The 21,504-nt window shown below is 43.9% G+C and overlaps 1 protein-coding gene across 1 annotated transcript in view; it reads left to right on the top strand.

The window, feature by feature from the left end:
• The window catches only part of MYO16 (myosin XVI), a 468,353-nt gene that overhangs the window by 209,425 nt on the left and 237,424 nt on the right, over window positions 1-21,504 (top strand). The window contains exons 13-14 of the mRNA XM_065418712.1: window positions 7,945-8,050; window positions 13,726-13,843. Coding sequence (XP_065274784.1) covers window positions 7,945-8,050; window positions 13,726-13,843 — 224 coding nt within the window. The remainder of the gene's footprint in view (window positions 1-7,944; window positions 8,051-13,725; window positions 13,844-21,504) is intronic.

Below are 21,504 nucleotides of genomic sequence, written 5' to 3'. Positions count from 1 at the left end.
AGGGTAAAAGCACACAAAAGACCATATTTCACAGTGTGAGACCAGATTTCCCTGTCTGTGATGTGTTTTTCCTGGCTGTGAATTTGACAGGGCCCTAATGTTGGAAGTACCAACATCCCATCACCAGCAGGAAGTGACTGAAGGGCTCCGGGAAGACAGACAAGAAAAGACATGCGGGCTCTGCTCCAATCCCCAGCAAACCCACCAATATCCTTAGACATGTCAGAAAGATGTCTGAAACCATAGAGGTTGTCTTCTAGTTGAGTAGTTTCTTTGATTCCCTAATGATCAGGGGCGGCTCCAGGCACCAGCACAGCAAGTGCGTGCCTGGGGCGGCATGCTGCGGGGGGCGGCATGCCGGTCTCCGTGAAGGCGGCAGACAGGCCGCTTTCGGCGGCATGCCTGTGGGAGGTCCGCCGGTTCCGCGGGTTTGGCAGCAATTCGGTGGTGGGTATGCCGAAGGCGCGGGACTGTCAGGTCACCCGCAGAAACGCCGCCGAATCCCTGTGACCAACGGACCTCCCACAGGCGTGCCACCGAAGGCAGCCTGACTGCCATGCTTGCAGGGCCGGCACTTCCACTAGGCGACCCTAGGCAGTCACTTAGGGCGGCAGGATTTGGGGGACGGCATTTTGCCGTCCTTGGTGGAAATTTGCCGGTGGGGGTCCTTCCGCTCCGGGTCTTCGGCAGAAATTCGGCGGCGGGTCCTTCACTTGCTCCGGGACCCGCCGCTGAAGTGCCCCGAAGACTAGGAGCGGAAGGACCCCCCGCCGCCAAATGCTCAGAGGAGGAGCGCTGCCGCCTAGGGCGGCAAAAACCCTGGCGCAGCTCCTGCATGCTTTGGGCGGCAAAAAACATAGAGCTACCCCTGCTAATGATATCAGCTTCTTACACTCAGCTTTAGATCTGTGATGAGCGGTGGGGCGGGGAGCAGGGAAACAAGGATTGGAGAAGGGGTGTTCAGTGTGAGAAACAGGAGTGGTTAGAGATAGAGGGCAAGAAGAAGAAATAAAAAGGAAGAGAAAAGGGAGAATAAAAATACGATGACTGGTAAGAGATGGATGTTATATGTAGATATAGGTATAGAAAAACAAACAAGACATGTGCCAGGTGTCCCTCTGATGGCTTTGGTTATACAGGGTTTTGTATAATTTCCCCCACATTTGTCTGATCCTTGCTCTTTAGGTTGTAAGCTCTTTGGGGTAGCATTTGCCTCTTGTGTGTCTGCGCTGCACCTAGCACATTTTGGGCACTACTGAAATAAAATAGGCAGTCTGGGTTATTTTGGAGCTTTTTCAAAGAAGGCAGAACTTTGTTGGGAGGAAGTGTTTGGGAAGGGGGAAAGAGAGGTTTTGGGGTATTTTTACTCCCAGTAGACCTTTTGTGATTCCATGTACCTTATAGTATATGGTGCTGCTTGCAACTTCTCCTCTTCTGATGCAAATGCAGTTGCTACTGTGCTTGTCCCTTTATCCCACAGAACCAGTTCCTGCTACAGCTTGGAGCTCTATTCAGTGGTTAACCCTTCCACCCGCTACAGAGATTTCTGCTATGCGAAAATCCTTCTATGTGATATTTATTATGTTAACATGAATGCATGTGATTAAACTTAATTTCACCGAAACGCTTAAATGACTCTCCATGCTGGTGCACTTTCTACTACTTGGTAAATCAAACATGAGTTGTCATGTCCTTAGCACTGCAGCTACTGTGACCTTTCCAAACAGCTTATGCCACTAGCAGAAGTTCACTGACCTTTTGCAGGGCTGATTTTTTAAGATCATTAAAATGAATACAGTGCTGTCTGATTAAGAAACTTTTTAGTTTCCAACCCTTTTCTTGCAAACAAATGCATTAGTGAATACAGAAATTATTGCCTTTGCAGGGTATTAAATTATCTGGGACCAGGCAGATTTCTGAAAACAACCTTGAATAGCATCAGATTTTCCAGGAGAAACTTTTCAGGAAATCAAATGCTGATGACCGGAGCCTTGCATAGTGCATTTATGTCGCAGACCTTGCACTGTAAATCCCACTGGGATGTTAAACTCAGATTAGGTATGCCAGTGAACTCCTCGACTTCAATGATGATTTTTTTAAAAAATGTTAGCTACTGAAGTATTTTACGTGCTTTGCATAAAATACATACAAGGCTTCTGAAACCTTTGCACAGCCAAAAACTCCCATCCACTTCAATAGGAGCTTTGGGTGTACAAAGAATGCAGGATCAGACTCTAAATGATGATAGAAACTTACAATATTAAAACAACAATAGTTTAAATTAGTCAAAAACCATAAATAGCAAAGGCAGTCTCATTCTGCATAGATTCAGAGAAAAGGCCAGTCTTATAGACTTATAGACTTTAAGGTCAGAAGGGACCATTATGATATTCTAGTCTGACCTCCTGCACACGGCAGGCCACAGAATCTCACCCATCCACTCCTGTAACAAACCCCTGACCTATGTCTGAGCTATTGAAGTCCTCAACTTGTGGTTTCAAGACTTCAAGGTGCAGAGAATCCTCCAGCAAGTGACCCGTGCCCCATGCTGCAAAGGAAGGTGAAAACCCCCCAGGGTCTCTGTCAATCTGCCCTGGAGGAAAATTCCTTCCCGACCCCAAATATGGTGATCAGCTAAACCCTGAGCATGTGGGCAAGACTCACCAGCCAGACACCCAGGAAAGAATTCTCTGTAGTAATTCAGAGTCCACCCTATCTAGTGTCCCATCACAGGTCATTGGGCATATTTACCGCTAATAGTCAAAGATCAATTAATTGCCAAAATTAGGCTAGCCCATCATACGATCCCTTCCATAAATTTATCGAGCTTAGTCTTGAAGCTAGATATGTCTTTTACCTCCACTGCTCCCTTTGGAAGGCTATTCCAGAACTTCACTCCTCTGATGGTTAGAAACCTTTGTCTAATTTCAAGTCTAAACTTCCTGATGGCCAGTTTGTATCCATTTGTTCTTGTGTCCACATTGGTACTGAGCTTGAATTATTCCTCTCCCTCCCTGATATTTATCCCTCTGATATATTTATAGAGAGCAATCATATCTCCCCTCAGCCTTCTTTTGGTTAGGCTAAACAAGCCAAGCTCTTTGAGTCTCCTTTCATAAGACAGGTTTTCCATTCCTCTGATCATCCTAGTAGCCCTTCTCTGTACCTGTTCCAGTTTGATTTCATCCTTCTTAAACATGGGAGACCAGAACTGCACACAATATTCCAGATGAGGTCTCATCAATGCCTTGTATAACGGTACTAACACCTCCTTATCTCTACTGGAAATTCCTTGCCTGATGCATCCCAAGACCATAGTAGCTTTTTTCACAGCCATATCACATTGGCGGCTCATAGTCATCCTATGATAACCAATACTCTGAGGTCCTTCTCCTCCTCTGTTACTTCCATGTGATGCATCTCCAGTTTATAACAAAAATTCTTGTTATTAATCCCTAAAATGCATGACCTTGCACTTTTCACTATTAAATTTCATCCTATTACTATTACTCCAGTTTACAAGGTCATCCAGATCTTCCTGTAGGGTATCCTGGTCCCTCTCTGTATTGGCAATACCTCCCAGCTTCGTGTCATCCACAAACTTTATTGGCACATTCCCACTTTTTGTGCCAAGGTCAGTAATAAAAAGATTAAATAAGCTCCTCATTAAAGACTGAGGCAAAGTATTTGTTTAGATATTGGGCCATGCCTAAATTATCCTTAACCTCCACTCCATCCTCGGTGTTTAGTGGTCCCACTTCTTCTCTCTTTGTTTTCTTCTTATTTATATGGCTATAGAACCTTTTACTATTGGTTTTAATTCCCTTTGCAAGGTCCAACTCTACATGGCTTTTGGCCTTTCTCACTTATCCCTACATGTTCTGACCTCAATAAGGTAGCTTTCCTTGCTAATCCCTCCCATCTTCTACTCCTTGTAGGCTTTCTGCTTTTTCTTAATCACCTCTCTGAGATGCTTGCTCATCCAGCTTGATCTACACCTACTGCCTATGAATTGTTTCCCCTTTCTTGGGATGCAGGCTTCTGATAGTTTCTGCAACCTTGACTTGAAGTAAATCCAGGCCTCCTCCACCTTTAGATCCACAAATTCTTCAGTCCAATCCACTTGCCTAACTAATTTCCTTATTTTTTTAAAGTTAGCCCTTTTGAAATCAAAAACCATAGTCACAGATCTAGTTTTGTTTATCCTTCCATTTAGTTTGAACTGAATTAGCTCATGATCACTCGAACCAAGGTTGTCCCCTACAACCATTTCTTCTATGAGGTCCTCACTACTCACCAAAACCAAATCTAAAATGGCATCCCCCTCTTGTTGGTTCAGCAACTACTTGGTGAAGGAATCCATCAGCTATCGCATACAGGAAAATCTGAGCCCTATTATTACTACTAGCACTTGTCCTCCAGTCTATATCTGGGAAATTAAAGTCTCTCATGATCACACAGTTCCCATTAGTGTTTACTTCATTAAAAACATTAAAGAGGTCTCTATCCATATCCAAATCAGCTCCTGGCGGTCTATAGCACACCCCAAGCACTATCCCAGGGGAGGCTCCAGTAGCTTTCTTCCCCAATCTTCCCCAAACTTCAGAAACAGACTTCAAAGAGAAACAGCAGAACTAAAATTCATTTGCAAATTTAACACCATTAATCTGGGCTTGAATAGGGACTGGGAGTGGCTGGCTCATTACAGAAGCAGCTTTTCCTCTCCTGGAATTGACACCTCCTCATCCATTATTGGGAGTGGACTACATCCACCCTGATTGAATTGGCCCTGTCAACACTGGTTCTCCACTTGCGAAGTAACTCCCTGCTCTCCATGTGTCAGTATATAATGCCTGCATCTGTAACTTTCACTCTATGCATCCGAAGAAGTGAGGTTTTTACCCACGAAAGCTTATGCCCAAATAAATCTGTTAGTCTTTAAGGTGCCACCAGATTCCTTGTTGTTTTTCTTCCCCAATGTGATTTTTGCCTAGACAGACTCTGTCTTATCCATTCCATCCCTTCTTATTTCTTTACAGTCTACCTCATCATTGATATACAATGCTACTCCACCACCTTTGCCTTTATTTCTATCTTTCCTAAACAGCACATACCCTTCAATACCTGTACTCCAGTCATGACTACTGTTCCACCATATTTCTGTTATCCCTATAATATCTAGTTTCACTTCCTGCACCAATAGCTCTAGTTCCTCCATTTTGTTACCTAGGCTCCTCGCATTAGGGTACAAGCATCTTAATTTTTGCTGTTTGGCTTCTCTCACATTCTTTACCTGATTATGCACAGACATTCTACCACCAGTATCACCTATTAGACTGGTATCTACACTACCCTTCCTCCTTATGTCCATTCTCCTACCCATGGCTGTATCCTTTCTTACTTTGTTTTCTTCCCTCTCAATGTTAAAATCCAGCGTGGAGATTACCTGGACATCTCCCAACCATCTCCCCCAAATTCCTAGTTTAAAGCTCTCTTAATCAGTTGTGCCAGCCTCCATCCTAGAAGTCTATTTCCCGCCCTACTCAGGTGAAGTCCATCCCGAGAGAACAGTCCTCTGTCCATGAATGCTTCCCAGTGACCATACATCCCAGAGCCCTCTTAATAACACCATTGCCTGAGCCATGTGTTGATCATCATAATCTTGTCACACCTTTGTTGCCTTTCTCTATGAACAGGCAGAATCCCACCGAAGATCACTGAGCCTCGATTTCCTTAAGCATCTTCCCCAGCCTGGCATAGTCTCCCTTGATACGTTCCAGCGAGAATCTAGCTGTATCATTTGTTCCCACATGAAGGACAATCAGCGGATTTTTTCCTGCTCCCGTTAGGATCCTCTTCAGCCTCAGGTCCACATCCCGTATCGTAGCACCTGGCAGACAGCACACCCTTCTGTTCTCTGGATCAGCTCTGGTTACAGGCCTGTCTATTCTTCTCAGTAAGAAGTTCCCAATCACGTAGACCTGCCTTTTCCTGGTGATGGTGTGATTCTCCGGTCTATCCCCTGTTCCCTCTGGCTGCAAGTCCTCTCAATTCCTATTGTCCCTTGCAATCCTCCGCAACCCATCCCGTATCCTCCTGGGGCTCATATTTGGTGTTGTTATCTCCATTGACTCTTCCCCTCTTCCTATAGGACTAGTTGCTCTTCTCTTCTTCCTTGCCCTCTCACCTTCAGTGACCACCTGCTGTGCCCCTTCTTCATTTTCCAACTCCGCAAACCTGTTCCTGAGCTCTATTTCTCCTTCACTAGCCCGTCTTTTTCTCTGCCTGGTTCTCTTAGTCACATGCTTCCATTGTCCACTTTCCTCACCCAGCAGTCTCCCCTCAGAGTTCTTTAGTCCTGCTTCCATCTGGAAGTCTGAGCTTTTCCCTTCAGCCTCCTCATGTCTTTGCTCCATCATCTGCTCGAACCCCCTTCTAAACTCAACCAGAGTTTCCACCTGCATCTCCAATCCTCGGATATTTTCTTCCATCAGCTCAGTCTTGCCATCTAGGACAGGAGTTCACTAGGCACAGATTGTCATATGTACAGGATCTGTGTGCATACACTATAGAGACTGTCTGAGGCCACTGTCAAAGTTCCTGACTCTTTATAAAGCCCTTTTCTCCTTTGTTTCTTCCTTTGCACACTTTTTGTATCCTTGTCTTCTCCAGGCTTGAAGTGGCAGCAGGGGGAAGGGTTGTATTCTACAGACAAGTAATATATGCCAAAATCTCCTCTGTTCATCTCCCATTGACACAAGGAATGAGACTGAAGGTCACATGGTTCCCTCATTAGGCAACAGGCTCATCATCTGCCATGACCATTACAATTATGACATTTTCATGGGCTGTTGTAGAAACAGGTTTTTTTTAAGTTAACTTGATAGATAAGTAAAATGGGAGGGTATATGTAGTTGCTCCCCTTTCTGTACTCATAACTGAACTTTGCTTGATTCAATTGCCTATTGAGAAATCTGTGATCTGCATGGTCCCTTCATAGATTTTCAATGGGGCTTGCCTCAGTATCCATGCCTATTGGTGATTCTATGGAAGCTTATGATTTTTAATTCTGTATTGTTTTTCATCTCCTGGTCTTTCTCCTCTCCACTCCTTTATTTCTGTTGTGTTAATTTCCTTGCTGATACTGTGATGTCACTTCCTTTTCCCCTTCTCTTCTGTCTCCTCCCCACCTTGTTCCTACCTCCCATTACCTGTTTTCTTTGCCCACTCCTTCCCTCCCATTCTTTGTTTATTCTTCTCCATGTGCAAGGAATGAAATGAAACAATAGTCATAATCTCTGAAGTCTGAATATGTAGCACTTCAGAGATTGGGGAGCTTGTAAATTTTACTCTGCAGCTTGCATAGAGAGCAGGGCAACATAGCAAAAGGAAAATTGCTGGCACGTCAGCGTGCCATATGTCAGCCAACTTTGGGCTCTGCTGTCTTTTTCTTCTTTCTCTTTCTCTTCCATTCCTCATTCTCCTGGTAATTTTCCATCTCTTTCTTTTCTTCTCACCTTTGCCACTCCCATCCCCCTTCAAACACAAAGCCCCAGATATCTCGGCATTGATATGATCACCTTGTTGGGCTCATTAAAAGGAAAGGTAACAGCATTGCTATTAGAACACTACAGAGGATAAGAACTTTAACTTTTGATTGTCTCTGTGCTAATCTGAGGACAAGTGGAAAACCGTGCATATACTGGCTAGTGTCCATAATCATAGATTATGCGCCAGTTTGTCTTTTATGTGATGTTCATGATTATTTAATATCCAGATTATTTAATGATAATATTATTTCCTAATTATACCTCTATTAGGAATTAACATTTGTCTGGAGTGTCCACTCCAGTAGGGATAACAGAGGCTGTAAATAATGTAATGTATAAAACTGAGACAAAAAATTAAATAGTGGCCTTTTTCTCCCTTCCCTCCTTTCTGCAGTGGAGAAAGTGGTTCTGGGAAAACTGAAGCCTGCAAACAAATAGTGAAGCACCTGACATGCAGATCCAGTTCCAGCAGGAGTACCTTTGATTCAAAGATAAAACATGTAAGTAGTATTTTGAGCTGTTTCAGAACATAGCATCAATATGTATTTCAACCAAGGAAAGATATTTTTACTTAGAGGGAAACTGTGAATTCCACAGGCATGCTCACATAGGGCTTGATCCTGCCCTAGCTATTGAAATATTTTAGGTATTTTGCATAAAATACAGATTAAAGGCTTCTTGCAGCCTTGCATATTCAAGTCAATGGAGTTTTTTTCCCACTGACTTGAATAGGAGCAGGATCAAGCTCACATTGAGCTGAAGAGATTGGGCCAAAATGTGGAAGCCAGCTTTGCTAATATGGTTTTTGGTCATTTTGATTTTCATCCTTGCTTCTACATATAGGGAATGTCTATAGTACAGTGCTCACCCTTAAAAACATTCCTATTGCCTTCAATAACTAAATAAAGTTATGTCTGTGTCTGTGGTGTTCCTTATATGCAGTGTTGCTGTAGCAGTGTTGATCCCAGGACATTAGAGAGACAATGTGAGTGAGGTAATATCTTTTATTGGACCAACTTCTGTTGGCGAAAGAGACAAGCTTTCGAACTTCCTCACCCACCTTCTCCATCTTGGTGTTCCTTATGGCAAGTATAAAAAATACTGTGGAATCTGAAGTAATCTTATAGGAGACGAAATTGGAAAGTTTTAAGGAAAATCACTGTGTCTTGGTGATACATACAGTACTATCATTACTATTCTCTAACAGTCACTTGCAAAAGTATTATTTTTTATTTACACACTATGTCAAATCCCCATTAAACCAGATCACTATAACATAGATCTAATTGTATTCCTCTAGTATGACTTGTTCATTACATTTTAAAAATGATATTAACCATTTATTTTTAGCTATAAATTTAGCAAAATGATTTCTATATGTTCTTAGTCATATTTTGCCATTACACCAAAAGGGATTGCAAAAGCCTGTGTGAGGGCAGAGTTATCAGCCCTTTATTTGGAAACTGTAACATAAATTTATAAATAGATATAAGATGTATAAATTCTACTTAATTTCATACCTGATTTCCATAACTGGATCAAATTCTGTCAGGAAAGCACGGGAATTGGCCACATGTATCCAACAGCAGAATCTATTTCTGTGACAGTAAATACTAAATACAAAGTTTTCATTCAGCTGGGCAGCGCAACTCACCTATCATTATACTGTTACAGCAGGAACACTATGGTTAAGGTTCAGATGGACGCTCCAGTCTAAACCACTTATTTTTGGACTTTTATAATTGTTTCCAAAATGACCTTTTGGGCCCAACGACTCATGCTTGGACTCAGTTCCGCTGCCTACCATATTGACCAATATTGTCTCATTGTTTACTTGTACTCCCCCCATTTGTCTGTCTGTATCCATCTGTTCTCTCTTCTCTTACACTGTAAACTATTTGCACCAGGGACTGTTCTGTGTTTTTACTGTGCCTAGCACAATGGGGTCGTGGTCCATGATGAGGGCTCCTATGCACTATGGGAATACAAATAATAACAGTAATAGTAATAATATTTGAAATGTTTTAATCTGCAGTCCATGCAGTCATTTCTGATTTCTGAATGTTCTGCTTTTAAAAAACTTGTCAGTCTCTCCCTCGCTCACCACCACCACTTAAACTGAACTCAAATTGTCATTGTTTTGGAACTCAGACTTGTCATATGCATAATCTTCAATAAGAAATGAGATCTTTGCTAATTTTTAGGGTTTTTTTGTAATAGCATTTGAAACTGACACACAGGTTATTCAAAACACACTATTTTCTTTCTGAAATATTCATGCTGCATTCTAGATAGAGAAACACTGGCCAAGTACAACTGACACAAATAGACAACCCTTCTATCAGTGATTATTTGGAAACGAGACGCTACAGATGTGCAGATACATATCTTGTACATTCACATTGCCGATGAGTTAAGAGTCCTACTGATGTCTGATTGGCTATTGGAAAACACAGCTGCATTCATATTTCAATAATTGTGTATTGAAATCTGATTACACTGAAATAAGCACAGCTGAATTTACTTCAAGCATTATACAATGCATTCAAACAAAGCCACAGTCTGGAAATTCAAATATTAAAGTTCTCAGAGCAGTGTTGACTTTATTGCATTGCACTGGTACCACACAGAGAGGTCTGAATCACTGGTGATACTTTTTAAAATACATGCTTTAATATAGATGATCAATGAAACTGTGTTAATGTTAGAGTGGGAAGTGCAACTTTTCAGTTTTTTGCATTTAAATTCTCCTGTTTGATGTTGTATTAGCGTAGTTATATACAAGTAACAAAGCCTTAGTTCATTATGTTAAACACAATGGGTCAAATCTAAAGCTGGTGTACATCAGAATAACTCCACTGACTTCAGTGGACCTACACTGATTTGCTCCAGCTGAAGGCCTGGCCCATAAATCCTACTCCTGTATTTTAACTCAGGCTACGTCTTCACTACCCGCCTGAATTGGTGGGTAGAAATCGATCTCTCGGGGATCGAATTATCGCGCCTCGTCGGGACGCGACAATCGATCTCCGAATCGACGCTTGTACTCCACCAGCGCAGGTAGGAGTAAGCACCGTCAACGGGGGAGCCGCGGAGGTTGATTTGCCGCCGTCCTCACAGCGGGGTAAGTCGGCTCGGATACGTCGCATTCAGCTACGCAATTCGCGTAGCTGAATTTGCGTATCTTAAATCGACCCCCCCCCGTAGTGTAGACGTAGCTTCAGTTATGATTTCAAAATCCAGATCAGATCTTCTATCGCTTTTCCTTTCCTAAAATTCAGATTAAATAATAAATACGAAGAACTGGAGGACTCAGAGAATAAGTAACTGGGGAAATGACCAGCATGGTCCAGTGGCTAAGGAACTGGAATAGGAGTCAGGAAACTTGGGTTCTGCTCCCGACACTGGCTTAGTCTCTGTCATTGGGCCAACTTCTATCAACACCCATGCAGGTGCAATTCAGATTAGTTAAAATGCTTTCCATAAAAAATAAATGAGTACATGTGGTAACAGGCAGGCAAATTTGGTTTTCACTTTAATTTACTTTTTAGGAAGTACTGGTAAGCATGATAAGCTTAATTCATACCTGCAGCAGCTACGCATAACTCTATTAAAGTCAGTAGAGTTGTATCTCTTTACACAAGTGCTTAATTAGTCTCACTGGGCCAAATTCATCCTTGATATAATTCTACTGAAGTTACAGAACTAAATTAGCCAATTTTCTGCTGCCATCTACTGGACAAATAGCTAATTAAATTTCTAATATTTCAAGGCTACATTTTAGTCACTGGTATTGTTAGTAAAAGTCGTGGACAGGTCACAGGCAGTAAACAAAAATTCACAGCCCATGACTTGTCCGAGACTTGTACTATATATCCCTGACTACTGGTGCTAGGGTGGGGGCAAGCAGCAGCGCGCGGCCTGGGACACCTGCTTCTGCTGTGGGGGAGGGGTTGGTAAAGCTGGCAGGCTCCCTGGCAGTGGCGACATGTCCCTTGGCTCCTATATGGAGGCACGTCCAGTGGAGCTCTGTGTGCTGCCCCGCCCCGAGCATTGGCTTTGTAGCGCTCATTGGCTGGGAACCGCGGCCAATGGAAGCTGCAGGGGCGGTGCCTGTGAGCAGAGGCAGTGCGCAGAGCCCCACTGGACATGCCTCCACTTAGGACGGAGCCGAGGGACGTGTCGCCGCTTCCCCAAGGTAAGCAGTGTCCGGAGTCCTCACCCCCTCCCACGCCCCAACTCCCTGCCCCAGCCCTGAGCCCCTCCCACACCCACACTCCTGATGCTCCTCGTGGGGGGCACAGTGGCCCGAGACTGACCTAGTAGCAGATGGTGCGGCTGGCCCAGGGGCTGCCCGAGCTGCTCAGGCGGCCCACAGGCCAGCCGTACCGGCTGCTGCAGAATTCAGAGTGGTCACGGAAAGTCACGGAGTCCATGACTTCCGTGACAGACTCACAACCTTAGGCATGCTTTTCTACAGCTTTGCACTTTTGTGTAGTAAAATAGTAGTGCATTATACCCAAGTTTTCCAAGGTGCAAATGAGAATGCAAGGTGCAAATTAGTTCTGAGTCAGGCTCTCCGTCTAGTTAAAAAAATAACATACTAAAGTGATGGTTTAGATAATACTTAGTCCTGCCATGAATGCAGGGAACTGGACTAGATGACCTTTCGAGGTCCCTTCCAGTCCTTTGATTCTATATGATATATAGTGGCTTAAATACACAGGGAATCACACAAACCCCTGCTCAACTCAATGAGAAAATACACTTTTATTGGAAAACTTTTAAAAAATATATATTTAAAAAAGGTGTAAAAATGGCATCTGGATTGACCACTGCATGTTATATCTGTACCAGTCATTTGTTTGTGTGAGAGAAAAGTGAAACTTATTTTCTCTCTGCAAAATATGTTCTTTAAAAAAATAATTTGCCCAGTAAGTTGAATCAAGGAAATGCATTTATAGAGAGAGCTGCCCCCCAAAAAATAAAAAATAAAAAATGCTGAGCTGGATTCATCTCTGTCTTACACTGGTGTAAATCAGGAGTAACTCTATTTGACGTCAATAAGCCAGATCCTCTCCCTCACTCCAGCCCCTTTGTGATAGTCTAATGGTGCACAGCGGCCATAAAGCTGCTAGATTTCCCCATCTGGGGAGGGCCCCAACTGGCACATAGCCAGCATAGCCGGTTTCTGTGGTACCCCTATTGCAGCCCCCAAGCAATCATGTCAGGGATGGGCAGGGACATAGCTGGAATGTTACTGCATGGGGAGCCATAGCCTGCTGGTGTTCTTTATACCATCTCTGAGGCTGCTCTAAAGTATGTCAGGGCCACAACTGGCATGCAGCTAGACTGAGGATGATGAAGCCACAACCACCAGATACCAGTACATCAGAGAACCTGACCCAATGGAGTTGTGTTAGTGTAAAACTAGGGTAAGTGACTTTTTATTTCTAGGCTGTGGCTCTACCTCCTGACCTCTACTACTCTCTGTCAACAAAGGTTTTTTGCAGTGTTGTTGTAGCCTTGCTGGTGCCAGGATATTAGAGAGAGACAAGGTGGGTGAGGTAATATCTTTATTGAACCACCTTCTGTTGATGAGAGAGACAAGCTTTCGAGGTTACACAGACCTCTTCTTCAGGTCTGGGAATGGTACTCAGAGTGTCACAGCTAACTACAAGGTGGAACAGATTGTTAAGCATAAGGAGTTAACATATGTTGCAAGAGACCATTCAGGGTGAAGTCTGCAGTCCTAGACAAAGGAGTTTTAGAGGGTTACAGATTGTTATAATGAACCATAATCTGGTGTCTTTACTGAGTCCATGATTTTTAGTGTCTAACAAAGTTGTTATTTTAAGCTCCCAGGCTCATCTTTTGAAGGTATTATGCAGGTTTCCTTTGAACTTGTCTCTTTCACCAACAGAAATTGGTCCAATAAAAGATATCACCTCACCCAATTTGTCTCTCTTACAAAGGCTTTGTCCTTTGAGCCCTCCTTATTTCCCTATGAACCTTGGCAAAGAGTTTCAGAAATAAAAGCACTATTTAGGCACACAAATAACTGGCCTGATTTCAAGTACTGTGCACCCAACAGTTGCCACTGAAGCCCACTGAAACTCTTTCCTGATTACTTCCTGTCATATTGTCACTGCACTACCTTTATATTTTATTGCAGGTAAACTGTATCTTGGAGGCTTTTGGACATGCTAAAACAACTCTGAATGATTTTTCCAGCTGTTTTATAAAATATTTTGAGCTACAGTTCTGTGAGAAGAAGAAAGTATTAACTGGAGGTAAGTATTATTTATATTATGGTTGCCTCTAGAAGACTACCGCATCTGAGTCCCATTATGCTAGGCATATAGAAACTGATGGTCCCTGACCCAAAATGCTAATTATCCAAAAGACCAGATGTAGTAGGCAGATGAGACAAGAGGGATTGTGGTATGAGGCAAAGGAGACAAAATCATAAAAATACTAGCATTTGTGTAATTATTAGCCAATCAGTAGCAGGAATCATAAGTACAGAATTAAAAAGAAGCTATGTTCTACTTAACCACTAGAGGGCAGATAAACACAAGGGAAAATTGTGGAATACCTCCTATGTTTTAAAGGAAACTATATTTCTATATACACCTCTACCCCGATATAACGCTGTCCTCGGGAGCCAAAAAATCTTACCGTGTTATAGGTGAAGCTGCGTTATATCGAACTTGCTTTGATCCACAGGAGTGCACAGCCCCACCCCCCTGGAGCACTGCTTTACCGCGTTATATCCGAATTTGTGTTTTATCAGGTCGCGTTATATCGGGGTAGAGGTGTATGTTTATGGTTTTTAAAAAATAAGATGATGTTTTTACTTTTCTAATGAAATTAAAATAAATAAAGGATCATTAACGTAGATTACAGCATTGGTAATTAGGGTTATAGGATGTACTTTAATATCTCCTAAACCCTTAGGGCTTCCTTTTAGACAGGGAGTTTCAGACACAAAAAATATTAAATATTTGTGAGGTGTGAGCCACAGTGAACATCATGGGCTAAACGTGATCCTTGAATGCATTGTGGGTCTCCCACTGAGTGCATTTAGAACTGCATTCATTCTTTTGCGGGCAGAAATTGGCTCCATGAATTTACTTTGATAATGTTAACTTTATTTTCAGTCTTGAAAAATGGTATTGAAGAAATCCCAACATTGGGGGCTAGATTTTGACTTAGGGTATAGGGAAAGTAAAAGAGTCCACTCATCCTCTTATAGGTTCCTAGACTGTATGTCTGGGTGCACATGAATAGGTGGGAGCTTGCTAATTCCCCACAAAAGCTGGTTGGTGAGAAGGATGGAGAGTGGGCGTAACTTTGGCATCATCCTCAATACACTGGCCAGCAAAGCTGGGCTATCAAGGGGAGGTTGTAATTTGGTGGCAATACAGGCCATTGGCTAGAGCAAGAGGTAAGCATGGAGGGAATTGTATCTCTCAGAGGCACAATTCCCTGAACTTCTCCTGGAGTGGCACAGCTATGTGGCAAAAGCTAGAGTCTAGCTTCTGGGTAAATTAGATTGAATTGTCCTCACGTTTCCAAAATTATCCATTTTTTTTAACATACTAAATTGGTCTGTGCTTTCAGAGAAGTCCCCTAAGTACATTCTCTAGGTATATTTCAGTTCACAGAAATAAGGACAAAAAATCTCATTTCAATTTCTCCGGGAGAGCTCACTGCACCTTACTAAAATTAGATGGTTTATTCTTTTCCCTTCATGATGAAAATATCATGGTGTGTGTAACCAAAAGGATTTTTTCCAGTAGGAATATGATACTTATGAAGAAAATTTAAAACTAAGAAGGGTAAAAAGGTTTTTCATTTATAAATCACTGCAGGATGATTTGAAGAAAGAAGGTGATTTAAACATCAACGTGGACTAAAACCACATTTTGACTTGAGATTGTAAGATTAAAGCTAAAGGTTGTAGAACCCAGGTTTTAAAAATCCTATATTTCATATATCTTTAACTGAAGTCAATAGAGCTACTCCATGTATAACTAACAGAGAGAGAGAGAGAGAGAGAGAAACACACACACCTAGATTAAAATAACATTATTAAGGTTGCAAAGTCAAGCGGTCAGAAGTTAGGAAATGCCAGATTAAGGTTGCCTATGCATTATATAATATAGCCTTTAATTACATGATCTGAGACTAAATATACCAGGCCTTTGTGGCCCCCTGCTCAAGGCCCCAATGCTCTGCTGCACCCCACCCCAGGAAATAGTTCTCTGAGAGGAAAAGAGCAGCTAGTATTACATCTCCACACTTGCCTAGAGAGGCATCCCAGGAACAGCCATTTTGGGAGCCATTGAGATCTGGTCCGGTAGCAGCTAGAAGGCCTAGGGACCAGCACCAGCCAGTCTAGGCCCAGCAGGCCAAAATAAAAGGAGGTGCCTGCTGCTAGCAAGACAGTTCCTGGCTGTAACCTGAGGAGTGAAGAAGGATGCTTCCTAGGCCACAGTTAAAGGAGCCAGGCCAGGACAGGGTCTGTTTGTGGCCACAGTTGAGGGCATGAGTGCAGGAGAAACCCTGCTGAGTTGATTGAGGAAATGGGAATTAAGCTTAGATGGGTAAGAAACCATTGTGTTATAATTGGTGCTTTACTTGAGTTTACCCAGGAAGGAGGTTGGATTGTGTGACCCAGCTGGAGGGCTGAGCCACAGAAGACCTGCAGGGGACAGAGGGAGCTGAAAAAAATGGCACCACTGTGCCAGGACACCGGGGGTTGCTCAAAGAAGTGAGTGCAACTCACCAAAATATGGTATCAAAAGCAGGATGCGAGACCGCCTCTTCTCAAAGAGGGATCATAATATAAAACAATGCTTACGCCCATCTCAAGCATGAGATCTTGGATATCTTGAATCTGCAGATGAAGCTGCAGCAACAAGTTCAGGAGCATGGGTCTCAGGCTTGGTAGGTAGCCAACTATGATAGTGTCCAGATAGGCCCAGCCATCACAGACACCAAAGGGGAAGAAGTCAGACAGTCCTGCCAATGGGGCAGGTACTGTGGGCAAGAGGCACCTGCATGTTGGGTTTGCCCCTGATGTAACAGAGATAAAAGGAATTATTGGTGGGTGCTGAGTACTGAAGCACCCAGGGGAGGTCTGGATCACAAAGGATACCTGCTTTCAGATGCCAGAGACTCTGATGGCTGTTAAAGAGACTGACAAAACACAGTCCCAGAGCCAAGAAGAGTGAAGTCCCAAAGGTAATGTATTTCATGTGTGGGGAGCTAGAGCATGTAAGAGACATAATCTGGCAAGGATTTTGAACTGGAAATAGAGGGGACCTCACTGGGGGGTATGAGAAATAGTGTAACAAGACAAATCTAAGGTATAAAAGTCAAGACCGGTGCTCTATCACACGGTTCACTGTCCCTCCTGTTTATCAGGGATATGGTGATGTCTCCTTTAGCCACCAGGCAGGAGGGTTTCAGAAGTTTGAAGGGCCTGATGCAGGAGTTAAAAAAAAACCCAAAACAAACAAACAAACAAACCATTTAGAAAAACCCAGCACTTGCAGGGAAGAAAGCAAGGACCCGACGGTGAGGAAACTTGGGGGAAGGTCCCAAAATTCTCAGGATCCCAGGGAACACATGGGGCAAGAATACTAATGAGACGATGGAGCAGTTATTCAGTTTAGAGATGAACACGTGGACTTTCCTGGTAAAATTATTCAAGCAAAGGATGCAAGCCCAGCAACTAACCAACAGGCAAATAGGACTAGTAGCAGATAGCAAGAGAAATTACTTACTCGGGCCTAGATGCAAGGGCTGGCTGAAATGCTCGAAAGGGAGCAGGGTCTTCCTCAGGAAGAAGCCAGAGTTAGCGCCTAAGAGGCCCAACAATTAAGGGTGCAGCTCTAAAACTTGTAAGGACAGATGATGGCTAAAATACGCCAGGCTTTGGACGACTGCACATCTGAACAAGGTGTCAAAGGCCAGAAACCACCTGACTGGGAAGGACCAGCACAGTGGTGGCCAATACATAAGACCAGAGAATCCTGATTTTAGAAGAGAAGCAGGGCTCAAATCAAAGAGAGGCAAAGCAATAGCATGACTGGGGATAACCGGTTTAGGATATGATGATGTCCAAATACAGATCTTCCCTCCCTTCTTTAGAGGTGAGGGTAGTGCAGCTGGAACAGCTATAGATTCAGAGTCCAAGAAATGCCAGGCAAATGGCTACTAGACAGATAAGGGGAAGAGGGAACTAGTTGACAGGACAAGTTCCCGGGAACTGAAACAGTAGGAGCATGGGCTAGAAGTACGGATGGAAGCCTTTTGGAAAGGGCAGCCAGACAGGTTTAATCAACCAGCCAAGAGAAGAAGTGAAAGACACTGAGAATGGGGATAGTGCAGGGCCACATTGAAGCAGCTGCTACACCAGGAATAGAAGAAAGCAAACAAGCTGAGAGAGATCCAGGCCAACAGCCAGACTCAAGCACCAGTCCTTCCCCAGTTGTGCAGCTACTTTTGGAAGTGGGGCTAAAATCTGAGATGGAAAAGGAAGAAAAAAGGCTGCTAAAGAGGCTGCAAAATCTGCAGATAGCAAAGCAGGCTGAGACTTCCCGGCTCCAAGAAGAGCTGGACATGGAGGAGCTAAAGGAGAAGCAAGATAATTTCCAGCAACTACAGATGAGAAGGAAGCTGTTTACATTGACAGTAGGGCCAAGATCAAGGAGATCCAGCAGAGGAAGGATGAAGAGCTGAAATTTCTGCAGTTTTATAACCTGAAACTGCAACAGGATCTACGTAGAATGTCTCTAAAGTGCAGGGCTATCTACAAAGCTAGTGAAAGGAACATGAAGTGGCTCTGCAAGCCCTCCAGATGTGGCACTGGAGACCCAGCAGATGAGTTTGCAAGAGTAGAATGTAATGCTCAGCCTGGGGCTTCAGCAGCAACAGAGTGAGAACGAATTGTTCATGGGAAAATGGGACAACCTCAACACCCAACTACAAGAATCATTCTGATCCAATAACCAGCTCAACAAGTAACCAGTAACAAATTGAGAGGACAGAGGATGATGACCCAGGAGAGAGCAGAGAGTTGTAATAAGCACACAAGAACGGACATTGAAGTAGAAAGCTTGGTGACAGTTGACCAGGAAGCTTACATCCCCACAAGGGAGTGGGGAAAGTATTCAAGTACCACACTGCATACCAATACAGAGGCTGTGTCAACTATAGAGGCTGCGGTGATACAGTAGCCTCTGTGGCTACCCAAAAAAACCAACCACTAACAGAGTGGAGAGAATTAGAAGACGAGGTCACTGCATCTGATAAAGTCAAGGAGGAAGTCATGGCATAACTCAACCTTCTCAAGAGCCAAAAGGTACTATTCTTGTAGGAGCTAGGGACTGGGTTCTGGCTCAAGCCATAAAGTGAGAGCAAGAGTCAGCCCATCCGAGGATGAAGGAGGCAACAAACAGCAGCATTTGCTGTTACAGAAGGAATTGAGGGAACTTCATGAAAAGTTAAGACCAGTGATAAGAGAAACAAATTATTAGAAAGTGAGAAGGCAGCCATCAGGGGGAATTGAGCTCTGGGGAATGTCAGGCACAAGACAAACAGGCTGAGGCAGTACTCAGATCTCTAGAAAGGAAAGCTGCCAGACCAACAAGGGGAAATGGCATGCCCAAGAAGGAGCCACAGTGCAAGAAGAGGAGCGGATGCTCCCCTCCGAGTACAGAGATTTGGAAACATCAACACAAGGCCTTAATCAAAGGGGAGCTGAAAGGAAGACTAGCCTAAAAGCAAAAGTGAACCTTTCATGGGAGAACAACAAAAATGATTCTCCAACAGGTAACATCACACAGAATGTGATGTAGGTCCAAGAGGCTCAGAAATGGGCTTTCATAAGCTCTTTACTGAAGGCCATAGGAAAAAAGATGTGATTTGGTAATAATTAGAAATCCTAGGAGGGAGTTGAATTGGATAAAAAAAGCTTTGCGTCCAAAGACTGTGCAGTATGCCAGAAGGCTGTTCCCAAAGAGACAGAGAAGCAGTCTTGCACAGTGCTGTTTGTTCCGCTGATGCTGTCGGAGGACTAGACTTACAAGAGGTGCAACTTATTTTGAATGACATACTGAATACTACATGACTTGTAGTATTGTCATATTCACTGATGAGACTAGAAAAATGGTTAAAGGGCTAGCAGACTTCCTTGAGGCAGCCAAACAAGAACTGTTCCATGGCTGGAAGAAATGATCAAAGGAGGCAAATAGGCCAGTAGCCCTATAGAAGATAGTCAATGGGATCACCCATATAGGCACAGGCAGGTAATGAATTGTACCCTGGGAAGGGCAAAGGTCATGGAAAAAGAGAAAAGGATGTTACCCTTGGACAAGACCAACACCCTGGTTCCTTTCTGCAGGGGGATGCATGTGACAGGGTGTACCAAGCCTTTGTGACCCCCTACTGGAGGCCTTGATGCTCTGCTGTACCTCACCTCAGGAAACAGTTCTCTGAGAGGAAAAGAGCAGCTAAGATTTGATCTGAAGGCTTGCCTAGAGAGGCATCCTGGGAGCCATTGAGATGTGGTCCTCCAGCCACTAGAAGGGCTAACGACCAGCAGCAGCCAATCAAGGCCTAGCAGTGTGAAATAAAAGGAGCTGCCTGCTGCTAGCAAGACAGTTCCAGGCTGGAACCTGCGGAGTGAGGAAGAATGCTTCTTAAGTGTTGCGGTGTATGCACACACTGTCCCCTTTTGGGGGGTGGATTAGGGTTGTGAGGGCACCATGATTGCTGTCTACTAGACTGTCCTTGAACTCAAGATAATGTGGCCCAATGGCCAGAATCCATGTGGCTGCCACCAAAGGGAGGTGTCAGCTGGGGTAGGGGGACACTGGCCCAACCGAATCCACTGGGTCCCAGCCCAGGGCCCTGTCAGAGGCAAGTCCACCCAGTCAGCAGGGATTCTACTGCAACACACTGACTTTACATGGGTGGGAGATACCACTCACTCTGCCTCCCTGGGCCTCTTCCTACTGTGTTTCCTGAAGCAGTAGTCCATATGTCGTTGGGGTCTCCGGGTTCCCTGGCATGGGTAGCTCTCTGGAACTCTGACTCCCACCAATCAACTTTAGGTAGCAGGTCTCCGGTCCAGTCCTCGGGATCTCTGGCTCCTGCAGTCAGGGACTATAGCGGCTCTTACCCTGGACCCTCCACCAACCATGCTTCCTCCTCAGTGGCCAGCCCAGACTAGCATAACAGTTGGAGCACCCCATCACACTAGGACACAGCCAAATCAGGGCCTGTTTGTGGCCACAACTGAGGGTAGGAACCCTGCTGTGTTGATTGTGGAAAAAGCCCAAGGTAAAAAACCATTTTAGTTATAGTTGATCATGAAGGGCAAGGAACTTTTTCTATTTGAATGTATTGTACCTGAGAAAGGGTTTGGACTGTGTGACCTGGCCAGAAGGCCAAAGCAGACAAGACCTGCAAAGGCTGACTGACAGCCTGCAGGGGGCATCCCGGAACTGAAGAAGATGGCAGCCCTGCTGCAGACACCGGAGGTGGGGGGATGGGGGGAAGGGGACACTCAAAGAAGTGAGTGCAACCCACCACATGATCATGTGCTGTTTTTGTCCACAGGACAAAGAATGGAGATGCTCACTGATAAGCAGCTATTATATATTTTGTTTTATTGTTCAATGTGTGGCCCCATGCTTTAAATGTACTGCACACTATTCAAACCCTGCTCTGAAGACAGAATTATTATTTCCTTGTGGACTTTCCTATGGCGCTCATCGTTACAGTATCTGCGTGCTTCACAAACATTAACAAATTTATTTTCACAACACCCCTATGAGATGAGATGGTATTATTATCTCCATTTTGCAGATGCAGAATGGAACCACTGAGACATGAAAGTCAAAAGTTTCTACTAATTTTGAGTACTCAGTTTGAG

This window comes from Emys orbicularis, chromosome 1 (assembly GCF_028017835.1).
Source record: "Emys orbicularis isolate rEmyOrb1 chromosome 1, rEmyOrb1.hap1, whole genome shotgun sequence".
NCBI lineage: Eukaryota > Metazoa > Chordata > Testudines > Emydidae > Emys > Emys orbicularis.
This window is presented reverse-complemented; position numbering and strand designations above follow the sequence as displayed.